This window comes from Kwoniella bestiolae, chromosome 6 (genome assembly GCF_000512585.2).
Source record: "Kwoniella bestiolae CBS 10118 chromosome 6, complete sequence".
NCBI lineage: Eukaryota > Fungi > Basidiomycota > Tremellomycetes > Tremellales > Cryptococcaceae > Kwoniella > Kwoniella bestiolae.
This window is the reverse complement of record NC_089246.1, coordinates 1,213,696-1,230,832: the sequence shown is the minus strand read 5'-3', so window position 1 is coordinate 1,230,832 and position 17,137 is coordinate 1,213,696. Positions and strand designations below refer to the sequence as shown.

The 17,137-nt window shown below is 47.7% G+C and overlaps 6 protein-coding genes across 6 annotated transcripts; 2 read left to right on the top strand and 4 right to left on the bottom strand.

The window, feature by feature from the left end:
* Positions 1-1,181: 1,181 nt before the first annotated feature.
* On the bottom strand, positions 1,182-6,371 carry I302_107655 (uncharacterized protein; the record flags this gene model as incomplete). Its single annotated transcript, XM_019193216.1, has 14 exons — positions 1,182-1,848; positions 1,909-2,207; positions 2,277-3,646; positions 3,701-3,845; positions 3,905-4,026; positions 4,089-4,694; positions 4,751-4,930; positions 4,994-5,238; positions 5,325-5,634; positions 5,698-6,001; positions 6,063-6,072; positions 6,136-6,218; positions 6,291-6,301; positions 6,368-6,371. The coding sequence occupies 14 exons, from the start codon at positions 6,369-6,371 to the stop codon at positions 1,182-1,184; spliced, it is 4,356 nt and encodes a 1,451-aa protein (XP_019044693.1).
* Positions 6,372-6,997: 626 nt separating this feature from the next.
* On the top strand, positions 6,998-8,461 carry I302_107654 (uncharacterized protein; the record flags this gene model as incomplete). Its single annotated transcript, XM_019193217.2, has 6 exons — positions 6,998-7,017; positions 7,087-7,182; positions 7,244-7,364; positions 7,469-7,624; positions 7,738-7,911; positions 8,090-8,461. The coding sequence occupies 6 exons, from the start codon at positions 6,998-7,000 to the stop codon at positions 8,459-8,461; spliced, it is 939 nt and encodes a 312-aa protein (XP_019044694.2).
* Positions 8,462-8,840: 379 nt separating this feature from the next.
* I302_107653 (mitochondrial inner membrane protease ATP23) lies at positions 8,841-10,123 on the bottom strand (the record flags this gene model as incomplete). Its single annotated transcript, XM_019193218.1, has 4 exons — positions 8,841-8,978; positions 9,131-9,214; positions 9,493-9,749; positions 9,916-10,123. The coding sequence occupies 4 exons, from the start codon at positions 10,121-10,123 to the stop codon at positions 8,841-8,843; spliced, it is 687 nt and encodes a 228-aa protein (XP_019044695.1).
* Positions 10,124-10,505: 382 nt separating this feature from the next.
* I302_107652 (uncharacterized protein) lies at positions 10,506-12,469 on the bottom strand (the record flags this gene model as incomplete). Its single annotated transcript, XM_019193219.2, has 7 exons — positions 10,506-10,557; positions 10,673-10,771; positions 10,881-11,128; positions 11,255-11,354; positions 11,564-11,752; positions 11,951-12,348; positions 12,431-12,469. The coding sequence occupies 7 exons, from the start codon at positions 12,467-12,469 to the stop codon at positions 10,506-10,508; spliced, it is 1,125 nt and encodes a 374-aa protein (XP_019044696.2).
* A 506-nt stretch (positions 12,470-12,975) lies between these two features.
* On the bottom strand, positions 12,976-14,129 carry I302_107651 (uncharacterized protein; the record flags this gene model as incomplete). The annotated part of the gene is made up of 5 exons (XM_019193220.1): positions 12,976-13,199; positions 13,370-13,420; positions 13,584-13,816; positions 13,962-14,046; positions 14,108-14,129. 5 exons carry the CDS (start codon positions 14,127-14,129, stop codon positions 12,976-12,978), a joined length of 615 nt encoding a protein of 204 aa, XP_019044697.1.
* A 456-nt stretch (positions 14,130-14,585) lies between these two features.
* Positions 14,586-16,947, top strand: I302_107650 (uncharacterized protein; the record flags this gene model as incomplete). Its single annotated transcript, XM_019193221.2, has 8 exons — positions 14,586-14,616; positions 14,728-14,958; positions 15,044-15,263; positions 15,473-15,821; positions 15,880-15,930; positions 15,989-16,387; positions 16,537-16,826; positions 16,896-16,947. The coding sequence occupies 8 exons, from the start codon at positions 14,586-14,588 to the stop codon at positions 16,945-16,947; spliced, it is 1,623 nt and encodes a 540-aa protein (XP_019044698.1).
* Between the last annotated feature and the right edge of the window lie 190 nt (positions 16,948-17,137).

Here is a 17,137-nt window from a genome sequence, read left to right as displayed (position 1 = left end):
ATATCCCAATTCCAAAAGGTTACTACCATCCTCCTTATATATGCATGATCGCTTCATTCCTTACGAGTATTCCCCAAAGGACCCTCAACCAGAAAACACTCGTATTGATCCGCAGATCTACTTCAGAGTACTGTTCTATCCGGATCTAAAGCGGAGGTCCGAAAATATCAGACGAAAGTCACCCTGATATCACCCAAATACGTCAGGTCAGGCAGAGAAAACGTGCTTAGATCCGGATTTAGAGTTGTCACTTCCGGAAGTACGACGTGCGATCTGTGTGGCATACCACAACTGTAAATACTGGCAAATGGATCTGGAAGGAAGAACGGATCAAAGGTGTGATTAGACGGGTATCTGTGGATCTGGATGATACCTTTGGGGATGCGGGCGGGGAAAGGGAAAGGCGCTCCGAGATTCCATTATAGATTCCTTCATCCTTGCAGAGTAGCTTAGATCCTCTTTTGTGATAGGCTTCCAATCTAAGAAAGGAGTAAGTTAGCGAGAAAGGAAGTTGTCTTTGACATCAGCAAATTCCCAAGACGTTCTGTGCGTACTAAAATCATACTGCTTGATATACACCGAACTCCGGAATAGTACTGTTTGTTGCCATACCCGACCAGACACGAACAATCAATAGTAGGAGCCCTATTCCAAACATCCATCCAGCTCTCTTCAGCGCTGGGCGTATGTCTCTGCTCGCTCACGCAGAAACTGATCATGGACGATACGGGGTCGCTTGAGAAGGAGTTGAGGGTGGCCTTCTGTTTAATGGCTGGGATAAGTTGGAGTCCAGCTTTGATTGCTGGGTTGACTTTACGGAAGGTCAGGCTGGCTCAGGATGTACGAAAACCTTGATCTTGAGATGATGAGAGAAGAGATGCATTCATGTATCATTCAGTTCAATTTCCCCTTGCCTTCTTCTATCCCTCCTCCGCTCCGTCCCCCCTATAACTAATCCATCCCTACGGACTCCCCCCCTATCTCTCCTACACTCCGCATCTCTCTCCCCGTACTCGCCCTACATCGCCGACACAAAGAAACTTTACCGCGATCACCAGGAGAAGCAGGATAATGCATAATGATGATTCATACACAGCTCATCCCACCCTCTCATGTATATTATGTATATATATGTATTTACTTCACAGATCCTCCTTATCTACCATTCCAATCGAGTCTCACTAAGTGTTTACAGGTGCTCCGCCCCTTGATCCGCCTCTCCCGCCTCTCCCTCTTCCCCTCCCATCTCCCCTTCCTCTAGATCCACCTCTTCCTCTCCCTCGTCCCGCTCCGCCATTGGCATGACCGTTCTGATGAACTTGATGTTCAGGTTCAACAGGTGCATATACAGGTTGTGGTCGACCCTGAGGTAATGGTACAGGTAACGCCACGTTCGTCTGATTCTTTGGACTTCTAACCACCACAGGTGGTTGATGTTGTACATGGGGAGGTCCAGGTCTATGGGCGATGTGTTTCGCGCCCAGTGCATTGGCAAGTTTTTCACCATGACTTTGTTGCTGTTGTTGAATATGGGGAGGTTGGGGTTTGACACCTCTGGCAGCATTTCCATAACTTTGATGACCATTGACATGCTGGGGTGAAGGTCGATTGGGGTTTCTCATGATTGTCGGAGGTTGAGTGGTCTGGTTGAAAGTCTTTCGGCCAGGTGCAGAAGGCTGGTAGTTCTGCATTTGCAATACTGGTCTTGGACCTAATTGAGGTTTGAATGGTGCGTTCTGACCTACTGCTCGGTCTTCTGCGTTGTTACCGACTCCTACGGCGAATTGCGGTCTGGTGAGATTGAGGCATGAGGTGAATGGCACGGTTGATCCTCGATATTCCGAACATCTATATTCGAAATCACCATCAGCTAAGCCTTCACCAATGTATCATGACATGTCGACTAACCTTCCCTGTAGGGTCTCACCACCCATGAAGGGTACATCCCAAACCACATCAATATCTCTCGATCCCAAACCGACAACAACACCTTTCATAGCCAACGGTACGCCTCCTGCAGCAGCATCCTGAACCATGATAACCCGATCACCAACGGTGAAAACTTGACCTTGTAGTCGGTAAATTGCATGAGCGGGTTTCAAGACTGCTTGTCTGGGTATAGCTTTGACCACAGCCCGTTTGATCATGTTGGGCGATTTTTGACTTCGATATTGGTTCGCCAGCTTCTCGATCATCTCGACGGATTCCTAAAGGCCATTGACCGAAATTCAGCATGAAAACGAAATTGAATGGAACACATGAGCAGACCGACTAACCTTCTCAAGCTGTTCAGCAAACAACGAAACAGTCTCCGGATCAAGTAAATCCCTCTCTTTCAACCATTTTCTCATCGCTTTGATGACACTATCAGGATCTTCGGCGGTAGGGCAAAGCTCAGCGGAAGTCACCAAATCTCCGCCTCTGCTATCGAGATTGGCGAATGGTTCAGGGAAAGCCTCCTTGTATTCTTTGAGGATTTGAGCAGTCTTCTCAGAGTATTCCCATCCTCTTTCGTTCTTCCTCGAAAATCCTAATACTTTCAATCCCTTCGATTCGAATTTCAAAGCAAGACCAATATTAGATTTAGACCCGTCTTCAAGCAATACTAGAAGAGTGGAAGTGATCCTTGAGAGACCCAAAGGAGGAATGTTGAGTCGACGGGCAAGTACAGGAGAAGGGTAATATGTTCCTGCTGGTCTGTGGGCGATGAGCTTCGAAAAATTCAGATTCTCTTGTTTCTCTGATGGGAAGTAGGCCAGAGCTACGTCGAGAGTAGTATCGGTAGTAGCGATCACCTGAGCAGCTGTACCGTAGCCCACCTGACCTAGGAAAATCACTTTCTCACCATCCGGGAACTCTTGAGACATCGGTGGAGCAGCTTGTTCGACGTATCGCTCATCTTCGAAGGTGACTTGGTTGACTGCCAATTGATAAGCTTGGGCGATCTCCTTTTCAGGAGCTTCGTAGTCTTTGACCAAAGCACCAGTATCGAGTCGTTTCATTCCCTTCAAGGGTCTGACGTGAAGCACCACATCGACATTCCCAGTGATAATTCCAAATCTCTTCGAGTTGTGATGTTCGATGTGATCGGCCGATTTCTTCCATGCTATAGCTTGGAAGGGGTTAAAAGGTGTGCTGACGACTTTTGCGGTTTTACCCATCTTCTGAAGTTCATACTTGAACATGTCATCCGAGACAGCTACTACCATACCTTCATGTAGGTAAGGCCAGGAATGGAAGGTTCGTTGACCAATCATGCGCTTGGCGATCTCGCCGGTGTTTGGTCGATCGTGCTTCGAAGTGACAGTGATAACCATTGATTGATTTCTAGAATCAGATTGGAAGACGTTGACCCCGTGGTAGCCTAGTGTACCTTGATGAGGTAGAGTTTGAAGCGATGGGAAACCGGCTAAAGCTTTAGCTCCAAGATGTACACCGTCAAGAAGCCCAAGAATGAGTTCGATGCCATCTCCGAGAGTCGGCAGGTGGAAGGGACTGGATCGGCATTGGGATTTGGCAAGATCAGGGAAGTATCCAGGCGCTGAGGACGGGTAGGAAGCGTCTTGATCGGCGTCGTATTCGAATTGAGTGGCGACGTAGTTACTGTTACGCGCTTTCTCCTCGGAAGTCAATCGTTGGTCTCGAGCTGCGTTGTATGATCAGCACTTGATCTTAGTCATGTTGAATAGAATGCACTCACCGGCCATAGCTCGGAGCAATCGCACTTCATCAATGAAAGGAATCTTGATTACTGCTTCCCAATCTTGTTTCTTCCCATTCATATCGAGTTCAAAATCACGCGGATAGAAATCGATGATGGGGGAAGTTTCCTCATACATGAGATCCTTTCAATCGCGATGATCAGCTCCGGGGTTGCATGCGTCGTGCCAGCTGAAGGACTTACTCTATAAGCTGGAGGAACATGCTCTTTTGACTCTTCAGGTAACACTCCCATCAGTTGTTGGAAGGGGGTGAAAGGTTTTCCAAGGTTGAAATCGAATTTGAAATCAGGAATACCCTTCAAATCTATGCACAAAAGGACATATCAGCTGAACGTTCACGTAAACCTTGTGAAGAAGAGAGCTCACCAGTAATTCTAGGAGCATAGTGGTAATTGTAGAACCATCCCCAACTCGCCACACCTTTATAATAATAGTTCAAGATCCATTGTAAACCTTCGATATATCTGTATACAATCGCGTGCATTTCTTCAGGTTTGTTGAAATCGATCTCGAGTTTTTCTTTGTAATATCTCTTTTTCCAATCGTCCAAATTCTCTTTCAACTTCTCTTCATAGGCTTCCTCGAAGTCTTCAACGACATTGTCGACCACCTTAGCCTTGTTGTATTTGGCGAACACCCTTTGAATAGCCAAGGCACCTTCGGAATCTTCGTCCTCTTCTTCAGACTCCCATTCTTCCCCATCAGCTTCTTCGTCCACTGCTTGCGAAGCGCCATCCTCAGATACGCCATCGAGGTTAAAAGTCATAACCACGAGATTTTGACCGTAGTCATCCACCTCGTCCCATGTGGTGATGAGATGCAGATCATCTCCTAGTTCTTGGACGAATCGCTGATCCCTAGCTGAGAGGTTGTTTACGATGACACATCGGTCGGCAGCGGTGGGTTTGGCTTGATGCTTAGTGACGAACTGTCTGACTTGGTTGAGGATTTTCTGTTGGTCCTTGGTGATGACTGCAGGGGTACAAGTCAGCATAAGAAACACCGACTCCGAGAAAAAAAAGACTTACTCATCTTTCCTCTCTTTCGTGCTTTCTCCATCGCCTCGATTTCCTTACTCTGCTTGCCCTTGTACCAATTCTGGTCGGCATACTCCTCTTCAAAGTTATCAACCTCGAATTGCGCCAACTTGTCAAGCATGAGCTGAAGTCGAGGCAATGAGATTGTACCATGTTCGTTCAGATAACCACCTGCAGCATCAAGCCAATGATTATCAGCTACCAGGATTATTGACTAATCCTAGCTAGACTTACCAGCAACTGGCAATATCTCCTTATAAATCCCCCAAATCCTCTCTAAAGCACCTTCGTTGATATGTAAGTCCGGTAAATGGGGCAAGAAATCGTTTCCGACAAACACAGCCATAAGTATAAAATCATCTATAATTCGTTCAAGATCATATTTGAATGATATTTGCGTGGCCAATGATCCGAATTCTAAATCTAGGTATTCTCGTAATAACGATAGATGCAAGAGGTAGAAATTGGTATTTGCGAGTCTATAGCCACAGAATAAGAGCGACAAATCAGCTGATACCCTTTATCGATTGTAGGTAAAGGTAAGGAAAAAGCTGAAAAGACCTACCCAGTGGTTTTCTTAGTTTTCCTTCCAAACGTGACTTCCTCTCTCAATAAACAGAAATGAGGATCATGACTCAGTAGACCCAACATGATCAGATCTGCGTCCAAACCATATAGACAGTGTCTCGTGTTGGGGTTATAATCAGGTTGAGCTTTTGACAATCTGATGAACTCTTGAATTTTGTGTTCACCTTCTCCAGGGACATCATGTCCACTCAAGATGACTTTGACGTTCCTCCATTCGGCATCCTCTGAAATCCTCTTGGTGACGTAGTATTTAAGGTGATTCGACAATCTAGCCATGAATGGTGTTCCTACATCCATCACAGCGTCAGCTAGGTTCAAACCACTGTGAGGGCACGAAAGAATGAGCTTACCTGGCGTGATACAGTTCGAATCGAAAGCCTTCTCTTCAGGCAATTTTTCACCTTTCTTCTCTGCTTCTCGTCTCTTCTCAACTGCATCCTTGGCAGTTCTGAACCTTCTACTTCTCTGTTGGTTCATCTTGGCTCTGGGAGCTACACCGTCAATAGCCATGAAAAAGACTTTTTGCGGTTTGATTTTGGTGAACAGATGATCGATATATGCGAATATCGCCAGGATCATCTGTTCTTCCGTTATTCTGAAATGCGGGTCATTCTCTGATGATGGTGGGTGTGAACAATTATGGATGATACCATTCTATTATGCATGGTCAGTATAAGCTATGATTGAAACCGTCATCCTAATTGACCTAGCTCACCATATCCAAGCTGACCAGCAGAACAGAGCGTCAGCTGCGATGTCTGTTAAATCTCAAAACGAAGCCAGCTTACTATAAATTGTCAAACGTCGGAATCGAGTTTGGCGTGATAAGCTGGGAAGTGAGGGGGTACCTCTCAGAGATCCAGCGGAAGAACTGTCACAAGCAGGATATAACATCAATACCGATCTATACAAACGGTTTGGTCTTGAACAACCGATTACTGACTTTTGGAATACCTATAGACAGACGATATCGGATCAGCTCAAATCACACCTTTCCATCGATCTTGCCACCGAACTCACCCATGATGAATAATTACAATGTTGTTCTTTCTTAATTTAGAGATATAAAATGGTATGTTATGTTACTTGTTGATGCTTTACTGTTGCGTAGTGGATGAATTGAAAAGGATCAATGTCAAATCGATCGATCGAATGATTGATAGGTTGATACTGATACAAATCGATTACCGGGGGTGATAGAAGTATACAATTATCGAAAAGAAAAGAATGACAGAGGTATCCTGATCCGAGCGAGAACTGGTGTGTCTACGATAAGAGGAGAGGGAGGCCAAGCGCGATGCTTCTTGAGGGAAAAAGAAGAGAAAGAGAAGAGAGAGGAGATTGATGATGATAAACGTTGATTGCATGTTGGATGCGAGGTGTCACCGTGAAACGAAACGAGTCAGTTCCGAAGGATCGGTGCGATGGTGATGGTGGGTTATCGGAATTAGGCGTGCGACTTTTAGTGCAACAACATAAAAAACAGGCACGCACATGGTCAGGTACAAGGGATTTCATGTTCAACGACGAGGAGGATGAACGATGAATGATGGAAGAGTGATGATGTGATGTTTCCTTTATGAAATAGACACATGCATGTCATCCCTGTTGTCATTCCTATATAGCTCACATTACAAAAGACAAGACAAAATGTCAAGATCACCAGAAAAGTAAGCTTCCCTTGTAGTCGTCCTAGAAGCTGGATCGAGCTGACAGCAGCTTTCTTCCTTCACGGTCAGATACGATAGCAGATCCCCCGACGTAGAGATGAGTCCTTCTCTCTCACCTTCGAGATCGAGGAGACCAGATGTAGAAGAGGAAGAGGTACCCGCAAAGTGAGCTTCACACATCAATCCCATGAAGTATTGTACGTCAGCTCATTATGGATGTTTTCAGACGTATGCGAACAGATAGGAAAGTGGAAGATAAAGCTAGGAATAAGCGTCTATTCGGGAATATACTGGGTACATTGCAGAAGTTCCAGAAGGATGATAAATCGTCGAGGACGAGTGAGGCGGTGAGTTGGGGTCTTACGCCATCCGGTGCTGATCAAGAGCAAGGAAGGAGGAAGGTCCCTCAGACGGATCTCATAGCTGACATACTACTATCGATGGTTTGTAGGCAAAACGAAGAGAACAAGTATCATCCCGAATAGCAGCGAAACTACGATCAGAGACCACACTGCACAACGAGATAGCAGAGGCGGAGAGGGAGATCAAGACTTTGAGGATAAATACTGAGAGTTCAGAATACATACTAAGGCATAAGGAAGTAGCGGTGAGTTCAGGCTCGGTCATTCCAACAAACAATCTTTGTTAACATCATCTCAATATCCTTTGTTGCTGTACCCTGCTTCAGCTTGATACTGACTGTAGTATATCCTTGTTCAGCTGAAGGCCCGACACGACTTCCTCAAACCCACTTCCAAATTCCTCTATACAGCCTTACCACCCATCGAACCGTTGATATTCGAAACCAACTTGCTAAATCCATCGCCAATACCATTCACAAAGGGACCAAGTAGAGAACCGCCGCATGGGAAGGAGCTCGCACCGTTGTATTATGTGAGTTGAGTTTACCTTTGTTCCGTACATGATGGAGAGTCGAATTACATTATCATCATCGAGCTATCAAATCCCGCACGTTACCATGTTCCAACCTCATGTCTGTTCGCAACCCCACACTGATCACACTATATGAAGCTACAATTTACAAGAACTAACATCAACACTCTTACCCTAGTTACCCAAAATCCTCCTTCCCTCCCAAACATCAGCCCTCAAATCCCGCCAAGCCAACATCTCCGAAATACTCACCGAAGAAACCGATTCGCTAGCAAAAGAGAAAGAGAGGGTCCAATCCGACTCGATAACCAACAAAGCGCGAATCGAGGAGCTCAGTGAGAAATTGAGGGATCTGAGGAAACAGGTCAAACCCTCTAATGGGGATGATCAGTCGTCCAGGGATGATAGGAGGAGAGATAGGGATGGGGATGATTTCGGTAGGACACCGAGGGAGGAGATGGAGGTTGATCGAGATAGAGATAGGGAGTCGAGGGAGGAGAGGGGGGTGGTTATTAAGGGTGATGAGGGTGATATAGAAGTTGAGTATTAGGTATGGTCCGGGAGATGTAGAGGGACAAGGGAGTTTGGGAAATCATCGTATTGACTCACATATGGAGGCGCATACTCCCCAGTGGGGGAAGGATCAGAAGATATCGTGTAGAAATAGATGAGTTTCAAAGAGGATTATACGGTACAAGATAAAAGTCATGATGATGACAATATTACTATTCCTGCTGGTATTTAACGATTTGAAGAGAGGTTCACGTTATGTCGCATGGTATATAATACAAATCATGAATGCAGGGTATGACATATTTTATCCCTTGGCCCTTGGCAATGCCACCTCTACCTTCTACACGGGAACACGATATATCGATCAAATTTCTTGTGCTTGCCTCTGGCCAACAAGGCCGCTGAGCCCCCCTCGACTAGTAGATCTCATCAAACGGTCTAGTATCCTTGAAACAGCTCTCCCAAACTTCGTTAACAGCTTTTTCAGCCATCTCAGGCGATTTGCACGATGGGTTGGCTAGGACGGAAAGTATCGCACGGCGTTTGACGCATGCCTAGGGAAAAAGTAACAGAGAATTAGCATGGTTGAACGTAGAAAGGAACGAAATCCGAGAGCCTTGCCAAACTTATCGGAAGTTGTCATCTGGCAAATCGAAGTGATCCTCAACGAACACAGATACGAGGATGATGTGTCACAATTACCCACCTGATGCTGCTTGTTGAAGCTGTAGAAACCCCTTTTCACCTCCCTCGTCCACCTACAATCTCCAGATAAGTTTGCTGCGCGTATCTAGTATAATGCAGAGGGAGGGTATCAGCATGGTCTATCTTTCGAGTCATCCTGTCCTGTCCTGTCATGGTATCGTCCTTTGCTTCATACACATATCCCGAGTGATGGATCCAGTGGTCTATCATGTGTTCCCCCGATCCACTTCATCCTCCCAAGTCTACAACACCCTCACTCATAATCTTCGTCAGCCCCATCAGCCCTCGCCCCTCACCCCTCATGGTCGAATCAACCGCAACACTAAGCCCCGTCACCTACCGGTGACTCGGACCCGCACTCACCTCAGAGCACGCATGATGCCTCAAATTCCCCCAATCCACCCTAAATCTACAATGATCAAACGCATGTATAAGTTCATGCGACAGCGTATCTTCCATATGCTTCTTCGAGAAAAACCTATTCTGACACATCAATATTCCATGATCTGGCGAGAAACCGCCAGAACGAGTCTCGGGACATGGGTGGCATTGGATAGCTGATGAATCGAATTCGCAGCCGGAGTGTTTCAGGTGGGAGAGGAGGAAGGTTATCATTGGGCCTGTTGGGGTGGTAAGGGTGTTAGCATCGAGCTGGGATTCATGTTATTGAGAGGAGACGTGATCCATTCTTCTTCCCATCATGATGTTATACGCATAGCATCTTCTCCTTCGCCGCGAAGTCGCCTCGTCACAATCCTGGCCTCACTAAGATACGACGACACTCACTATTACTCATCAAATCCCGCTTATACTTCTCACACTTATCCCAATCCCTCTCCAACACCCTCCGTTCCTTCTCTTCGTCGCTCAGTCCCAGGCCAGTAAAGTTCGATAGGGACAATCTCCATCTCTCGAATGCAGGTGATCGAAGGCGTTCGGGCTGTTCGGATGGGTCTGTCGGAGTGGTGGAAGAGGAGGAGGACGAAGCAGACATGGTAGTTGTATCTTATTTCGGAGGAGAGAGAGTATGGTTCAGTTGGGTTATGCTAATTCTATGCGATGAGAGGTGGTCCGATGTATGATTCTGCGCTATAGGAGAGTGGAAAGAGGTATAAATGCGTAAATCATAAATAAGAAAGATGTCGAAATGGTGGAAATTCAAAAACATCACATTCGCTCAAAAGTAGATTTCAGCAAAATACCTCCGAATCGACAGCGATAACTTGGCATAATCTGCTTTGCTCAAGCAAAGTATTTTGGAATAGCGCAACATCACTGGACTGACAACTCGAAGCAGATTGACATGGATACGCAGTCATGAGAGTGCAAGCGTCATCCGTAGTGTAAGATATGCATCTGTATATATACCAACAAAGCTAATCTCCTTTCCATCTCCTATACACCTCGTCGTCCTCTGGTCCGATAAATCTGGATATCAAAAACATAACCAATCAGCTAGCACCCTCACTTGAGCGTATTGAGTGCAAACATCATTTGGCGGGCTTGCCAAGTCGCTGATCAGGAGTCCAAGAAAGTCACTCACTTCCGCACCATCCGATTAAACGAATTATCATTCTCCCTTATACTCTTTGGAGATAACTTCGACAAATAACCCATAGCGAGCGATTCCCACGCGTGGTAGCTACGAATAATATCATCCAAGCTCATCAGCTTTGATCTGATTATCCAAAGCTCAAAGCTCAGAGCTCAACTTCGACCAAAATAATGAAAAGGATCGTATCACCACCCACGCATACTGCCCAGTCTTCTCAAAATCAAATTCCCCCTCCTCATGCGTCTTCTGAACCTCCTCACCATGCCACATAGGCCAGAAGAACGCCCGTTCACTCAACACCTGAATCTCCTCTGGATGAGCCCGAGCCAATTCCCAAGGTTTCACGACGGAATGGCGAGCCCATATACCCCCGTCGAACGTTTCATACGAGGCTAGCCACCGATCTATGAATGGTGATTGGGGTGAGGATATTATGATTGCGTTCTGTGTCAATATCGGCTATTAGTCATTTGCTGTTATACGGCAGCCAGTCACTTGATACAGAGAGACTTCGAGATGTTTATGGGGGATCTCGCCCCTTATATGACGATGAGACACGGGCGCACTCACACATAATCCCTCTGGGTCCAGGGCTGACCGCCTAGAATCAGGGGAAGCTTCCATACCGAGTGTCGTGGGGAAGTACAGAAGATCGTCGAACGATTTGATGCTAGACGATGAGGATGAAGTCAGCGATCAATCAATGTATCCACGGTGCTACCGATCTTCCGTCCTGAAACCAGAGCATCCAGCTCCATCTCCAGCTGTACGCCTTTCGAATATACAATCAACCTCGGGAGATCCGATGGGTTATCTGACAGATACGTTTGACTCATACTTCCAAAGCCAGAGCTGATCCAGAGCCAGAACCAAACTCACACGTAAATATCAATATCCAAATAAATCCCCCCAGAATACTTCATAGCCAACAACCTAAGCACGTCCGCCTTATGCGCAAAATGGCTGAGCGGCCTGCCGTATATCTGATCTGGGACCTGGGTGGAGATGAGCGTTAGATGAGGGGATATGAGGTCCCACCATGGTCCGTGGGGGAGGTGTTTGTAGTGGCTAGGAGGTGCATTATAATCAGTATCGAACTGAAAAATAGAGAATGAGGTTTGCATTGCTAAATCCTCTTAATGCGATACCCATATCCAACACTCCCAGTCTGTGTCGTTTGGGATGTCAATTCGACCAACCCCCAGCGATGACCATACGGTCATGTCACCTGGCTATCATACTGAAAGAGAGCTGCTCAGAACTCACAAATACATCTTCTCAGGCTTTAGATTAATCAACGCACTCCTCATCGCCAAATAAGCATAATACGGCAACTCCTCTCCCTTCTCACCCTCTTTCACATCCTTAAGCCCATACACATAATGCGCCGAGTTTGGTATTACCATACCCTTCTCCTTGGGCGGTAAAGGGTCGGGCAGATAGTTTGGTTTCTCTATTGGTGGAGGAGGGAGGAAGAGTGACTGGTCGACTCGGAATGGAGAGGATGTATAGGCATATTCGACTTGGGAGGGATGATACGGATGATATGGTCTATATGGCGGGGTGGGTCTCATTTGGTTGTATAGGAATAAGAGGACGAGGAGGGAAAGTATAGTTGGGAGAAGGGGGAGTCGAAGGATGTGGTGCCGAGTGAGGGGGATCGACTAGTAGGTTATATAACACATAGACAGATGTTGGGTGAACAGACTGACAAAGGAAGGAAAGGGTAAGGTGGGGGATACTCACTATGGGGCTATTACCCCTCATCCAGAGAGGTAAAACCATTGTGAATGCTTTGTCAATTCTAAGGGGGTTAATTGGATCTCTCTCTTTCTCTGGATCGTAATCGTTCGTATGGTTTCTCCGAGCCTATGAGAGTCTTCTGATAGCAGTTGGTTGTCAGTCCATTTATACTGATGATAGACGAATGGCCGTGTATGGTCTTGTTGAGGGATACTCGTAGGAAATACTCGTAGTACTACCAGTTTTACATGCAACAAAAACAAAAACAACCACTCAAGCCAAGCTACGGAATGACGCTCAGACCACCGCGCATCTCATCTCGGCTCGGCGACTTCCGAATACTGGTACACTTGCAGATTACAACTGAATACTCGAGTACAAGCAGCTTGAGTCTCAATCAGATGCATACAAATTATATCAACTATCAACTATCAACCCTAATCTAGCAACTAGTCTAGCACCCTCTTCTTATCTCTACTCGTCTGGTATCACGTGAATATGTATCGAAAGATTGCTCAGGATGGCCAATCAAGCATCCATGACAAACACTACTCCTCCCCTACCCACCTCTCCGCAATCTCCCCAATATAAGGCACCCAATACCTACTCAAACCCTCCTGCGCATCTTTCCACGCTCTGAAAGAGACATATAATGTACCTCCGACCGCAGCTAGTATGTAGATTATACGGAGGAACGTAGGGAGGACAATGATGAGTTTGAATATCAGAAAAAGAATTAGGAGAGGGGTGGTGAAGAGGGCTGATTGGTAGGCTATACAAATTATAGGATCAGTATAATTGTCCCGTTAATATATATCTGAAGATTAGCGATGGATAATAAGACGAGGTGTGGTTTCGGTCCGTCCTTGAGGTTTGGTTCAACGGTACATCATGGCGCGATATACTTCCTAGAAGTTTTGAAGTGCTGGGACTTCAACTCACCGTGGAACCGAACATAATCATTCTGAGTCTCCAATATCAAAAATAACAGGGCTGTACGAACAGATTGTACATCAGCAACTCTATCTCCAGATATCCAAAGTAAACCAATGGGGTCATAAGAAAGATTCATGATATCCTAATGAACCCTCATTACCACCTCATGAAGCCCAACCGAACCCCATCTGCGCTATATACAAGATGAAAGCACACTTACCAGTAACAGGCCCCCCCAAATACGCCACAGCAGCCATAACATCCACCCTCCATCCGAACCTGCTTTCCCACGCATTGGCTCGATCCCCCTCCCCAAACGCTCCGTTCCCACTCCCAGAGCCATTGAGCAATCCCGCAGCTTCTGGATCGTTGGAGTATGCCTGAGCTTGGGAGGTCGGGTCGGAGATGGACCCGCCGGATTGGTATGAGTTTGTAGCGTAGGATGATTGGTCTCTGCGATTGTGATGAGATCAGCACGACGGAAAGGTATTGGATTGCTTGGTGTGGTCGTATATCATATATTTTGAAAAGTAGAGAAGCGGTCGAGGTGAAAGACAAGGAGCAGGAGGGGGGATAAGGGTGTGAATAAGAGGCTCACCGAGTAAACCATGGTCTCTTGGATTTCCCTTTCTTGTTCGACGATTCAGGTGGGTCAGTCGAAGGGACGTCAGGGGGAGGTTGGTCTGACCGGTGAGATCACATCAGCTTCTGGTATTTCCTCAGTACGAGCTAGCTGATACTTACACGGTGAGAAGTTTACGGACATGATGGGAGTGCTGTATTCGGTAAGGGATGGTCTATGATGTTTGAAGAGGTGGTATCAACAACAATGCTATATGCTATCAATTCAATCCAGACACTGACACCGCAAGCATGTGCTATGTCACTCATTACCCGGTTAATCTCTATCTAGAATATATCAATCATCATTTTATTGATTTTCTCCCAACGATGCACTATGGCTGTGTAAGTGCCGAGTGCGGTCATAACGTCACTGTCATCACCATCTATGGACAAGATCAACAGCAACATCACCGAGCGTAGATAGATAGCTATCAGGTATTTCTTTCACACCGCATTCCAAAGAACTTATCAAACAGACCACATACGATCAAGATAGCTTGCCATACCCAACAGGTCACAGGGACCAAGACGTAGACCGCCCACAGAAATACACCAAACGATACACCATACAGGACACACAGAGAGATAATCAGCCAACATGAACGCGGCGTTGATGGCCCAGATCCAACGTGAGTACGCCTCCTTCTCAGGTTCCTCCGACCTTACTTGAGCTATGTCGCATCTCATCGTTATGATGTCTGTACGTCGACTGAATCACTGATATCTTACCGCACAAACAGAGGGCAAGGGCCTGAAGAAAGCAGTAACGAACGATAGGTCCGGACCTGCCGTAGCTGGGAATGCTTCGGGAGGTAGCGGCGGTGGTGGTGGTGGTGGTGGAGGGGGTGGGGGTGGGAGGAGCGTATCTTCCTCAGGAGCAGGAGGAGGTGTTAGTGGGTCAGATGGACCTGCTCAGCAATTGGCAGGGTTGTTTGCAGGTGGGATGCCTACGCTGAAGAAGGCAGGTACTTGTGAGTTTTTCACCCGCTGATTTCTGTGTTGCAAAGACAAAACAGGACAGGGTGATGAAGAGATACTGATGTCTATCTGATGCAGCCGCAGCATCATCTCTAGCCAAAGCACCCCCTATACCAGGCTTATCGAAAGCCCCTTCTAAACCATCTGCCGCACCCCCTCCTCCACCTGGTCCTTCGCCTGCTAGTCGACAGGGTGCGGCACCTCCGCCTCCGCCCCCACCTCCGGGACCACCAAGTAGGATAGCTCCACCTGCACCGCCTCCGCCTGGGAGAGGTACGCCGGCACCGCCTTCGAGAGTGTGAGTTGATGTGTTTCAGCTGCTTGTTGAGAGGGCTTGGTACTGGACGATGAGGGATCAGACTATTTCCGTGCACCAGTGTACGGTACAGGTTCACTGAGAGGGGATCTCTATGATTCAGGAGCTGGACCTCGATGTTCTGAATCACTGGCTCAGAAGAGTTTTACACGGGAAACATGACAATACTGACTACCCTCAAAAATCCACAGCGCACCTCCTGCTCCCCCACCCCCACCTCCACCTACATCAGCACCACCCAGAGCACCTCCAGCGCCTCCTGCACCACCTAGAGCACCCCCCGCCCCTCCCTCTGCTCCATCTCGTACTGCTCCACCTGCCCCGCCCCCACCCCCACCTCCTGCACCTTCGCCTCCTGCTCGATCCGTACCCACACCCCCCGGACGAGTCCCTCCACCACCTGTCAGATCAGCTCCTTCCGCTCCTCCCCCGCCTCCACCACCTCCAGCTTCGGCTCCACCAAGTAGAGGTGCGCCCCCTCCTCCCCCTAGACCAAACGGTGCGCCGAGTCTGCCTAGTAGACCAAATAGTACAGTAGGAGTGAGTTGACCTTCTCTGCATATGCTTCGTGATCGAGCTCATAATTTGCCGTCTTCAGCGATCTGTACCCCCACCGCCACCAAGGCCCGGTAGCTCTTCTAGTACTCCTGTGAGTTGTCGCGATGATTCATCCCATATCTGATTCGGCTGATAATATTTCGTCGCAGCGTGCTCCTCCACCTCCTCCACCTCGACCCACAGGACCTCCGACCCTGCCATCCAGAACACCAAGCACTACCACCCCTTCAAGAGGCTTACCACCTCCATTACCACCTACCAGTTCCCTCGCACCGCCCACCCCACCACGCAGACCCTCTTCGACTTCAAATACCCCGCCTACGCCCCCAGCGCCACCTGCGCCACCTGCCCCTGCTGCAGGAGGCCCAAGAAGATTACCACCCCCTCGAGCACCTCTACCACCACCTAGACAGCCTAGTCCCGAGCCTGAACCTGAGTACGAGGAGGAGGAGGAAGCGCCCCCTCCACCTGTTGGCATTAGTCCGGCGAGACAGGCGCCCAGTAGGGGTGTACCGCCTTTGCCGCCTGCTTTGCCCAGTCCTGCTTCTGTGAGTGTTGTGTCATCTCGGTGTCACCTCGAAAGTTCAAGTTGTACGGTTTCACCACCCTCATACCGTTTACACTATCCATGCTGCTCATTGTTCTTGCGGTCCACCCAGAGAAGGATCAATGATCACTAACCCTATTTGCATTCCAGCGTGCCGTCCCAGCTGCTCCAGCTCGCGCACCTCCCTCTCCGACTCCAGAAAGAATCCGACCCCAACCAGCAGGAACGCATTTCCCTCCACCACCTCCTCCACCAGGTATCTCACCTGCCTCACGAGCTCCCCCTGCTCCCCCTGTCCTGAGTAACGGGAATGGCAGAGGGTATGGAAATGATGATGACGATGATGAGGGAGTACCTGAACCTCCTGCTGTGGTTGGAAGTTGGACGTTCCCTATGAAAGGCATGTTCCCTGCTCCTCGGCCTTGGACGGGCAGTAAGAAGTGAGTCTGCTTCCTCTTACGAACTTTTCGCCAAGACCAAGTATGGATGCTGATGAGTTATGGTTTCAGGTCGTATGCTAGCGGACGGAATGGTGGTGCAGGTTTAGGATGTACCGATTAGACGTTTAGGACGATTTTTGGACGTTTTCGTCTGTCTCAGGAGACGAAGGAGTTTTGTATTCGATGCATACCTGAGTAGCCATCAACTGGTGTGTACGTGATATCAATGCATGCATGACCTTGATGGAGTGGTGTCGATGCAGCTGCCCAAAGGTATGCTCACAACGTGGTTATCTAATCTGGATGTATGT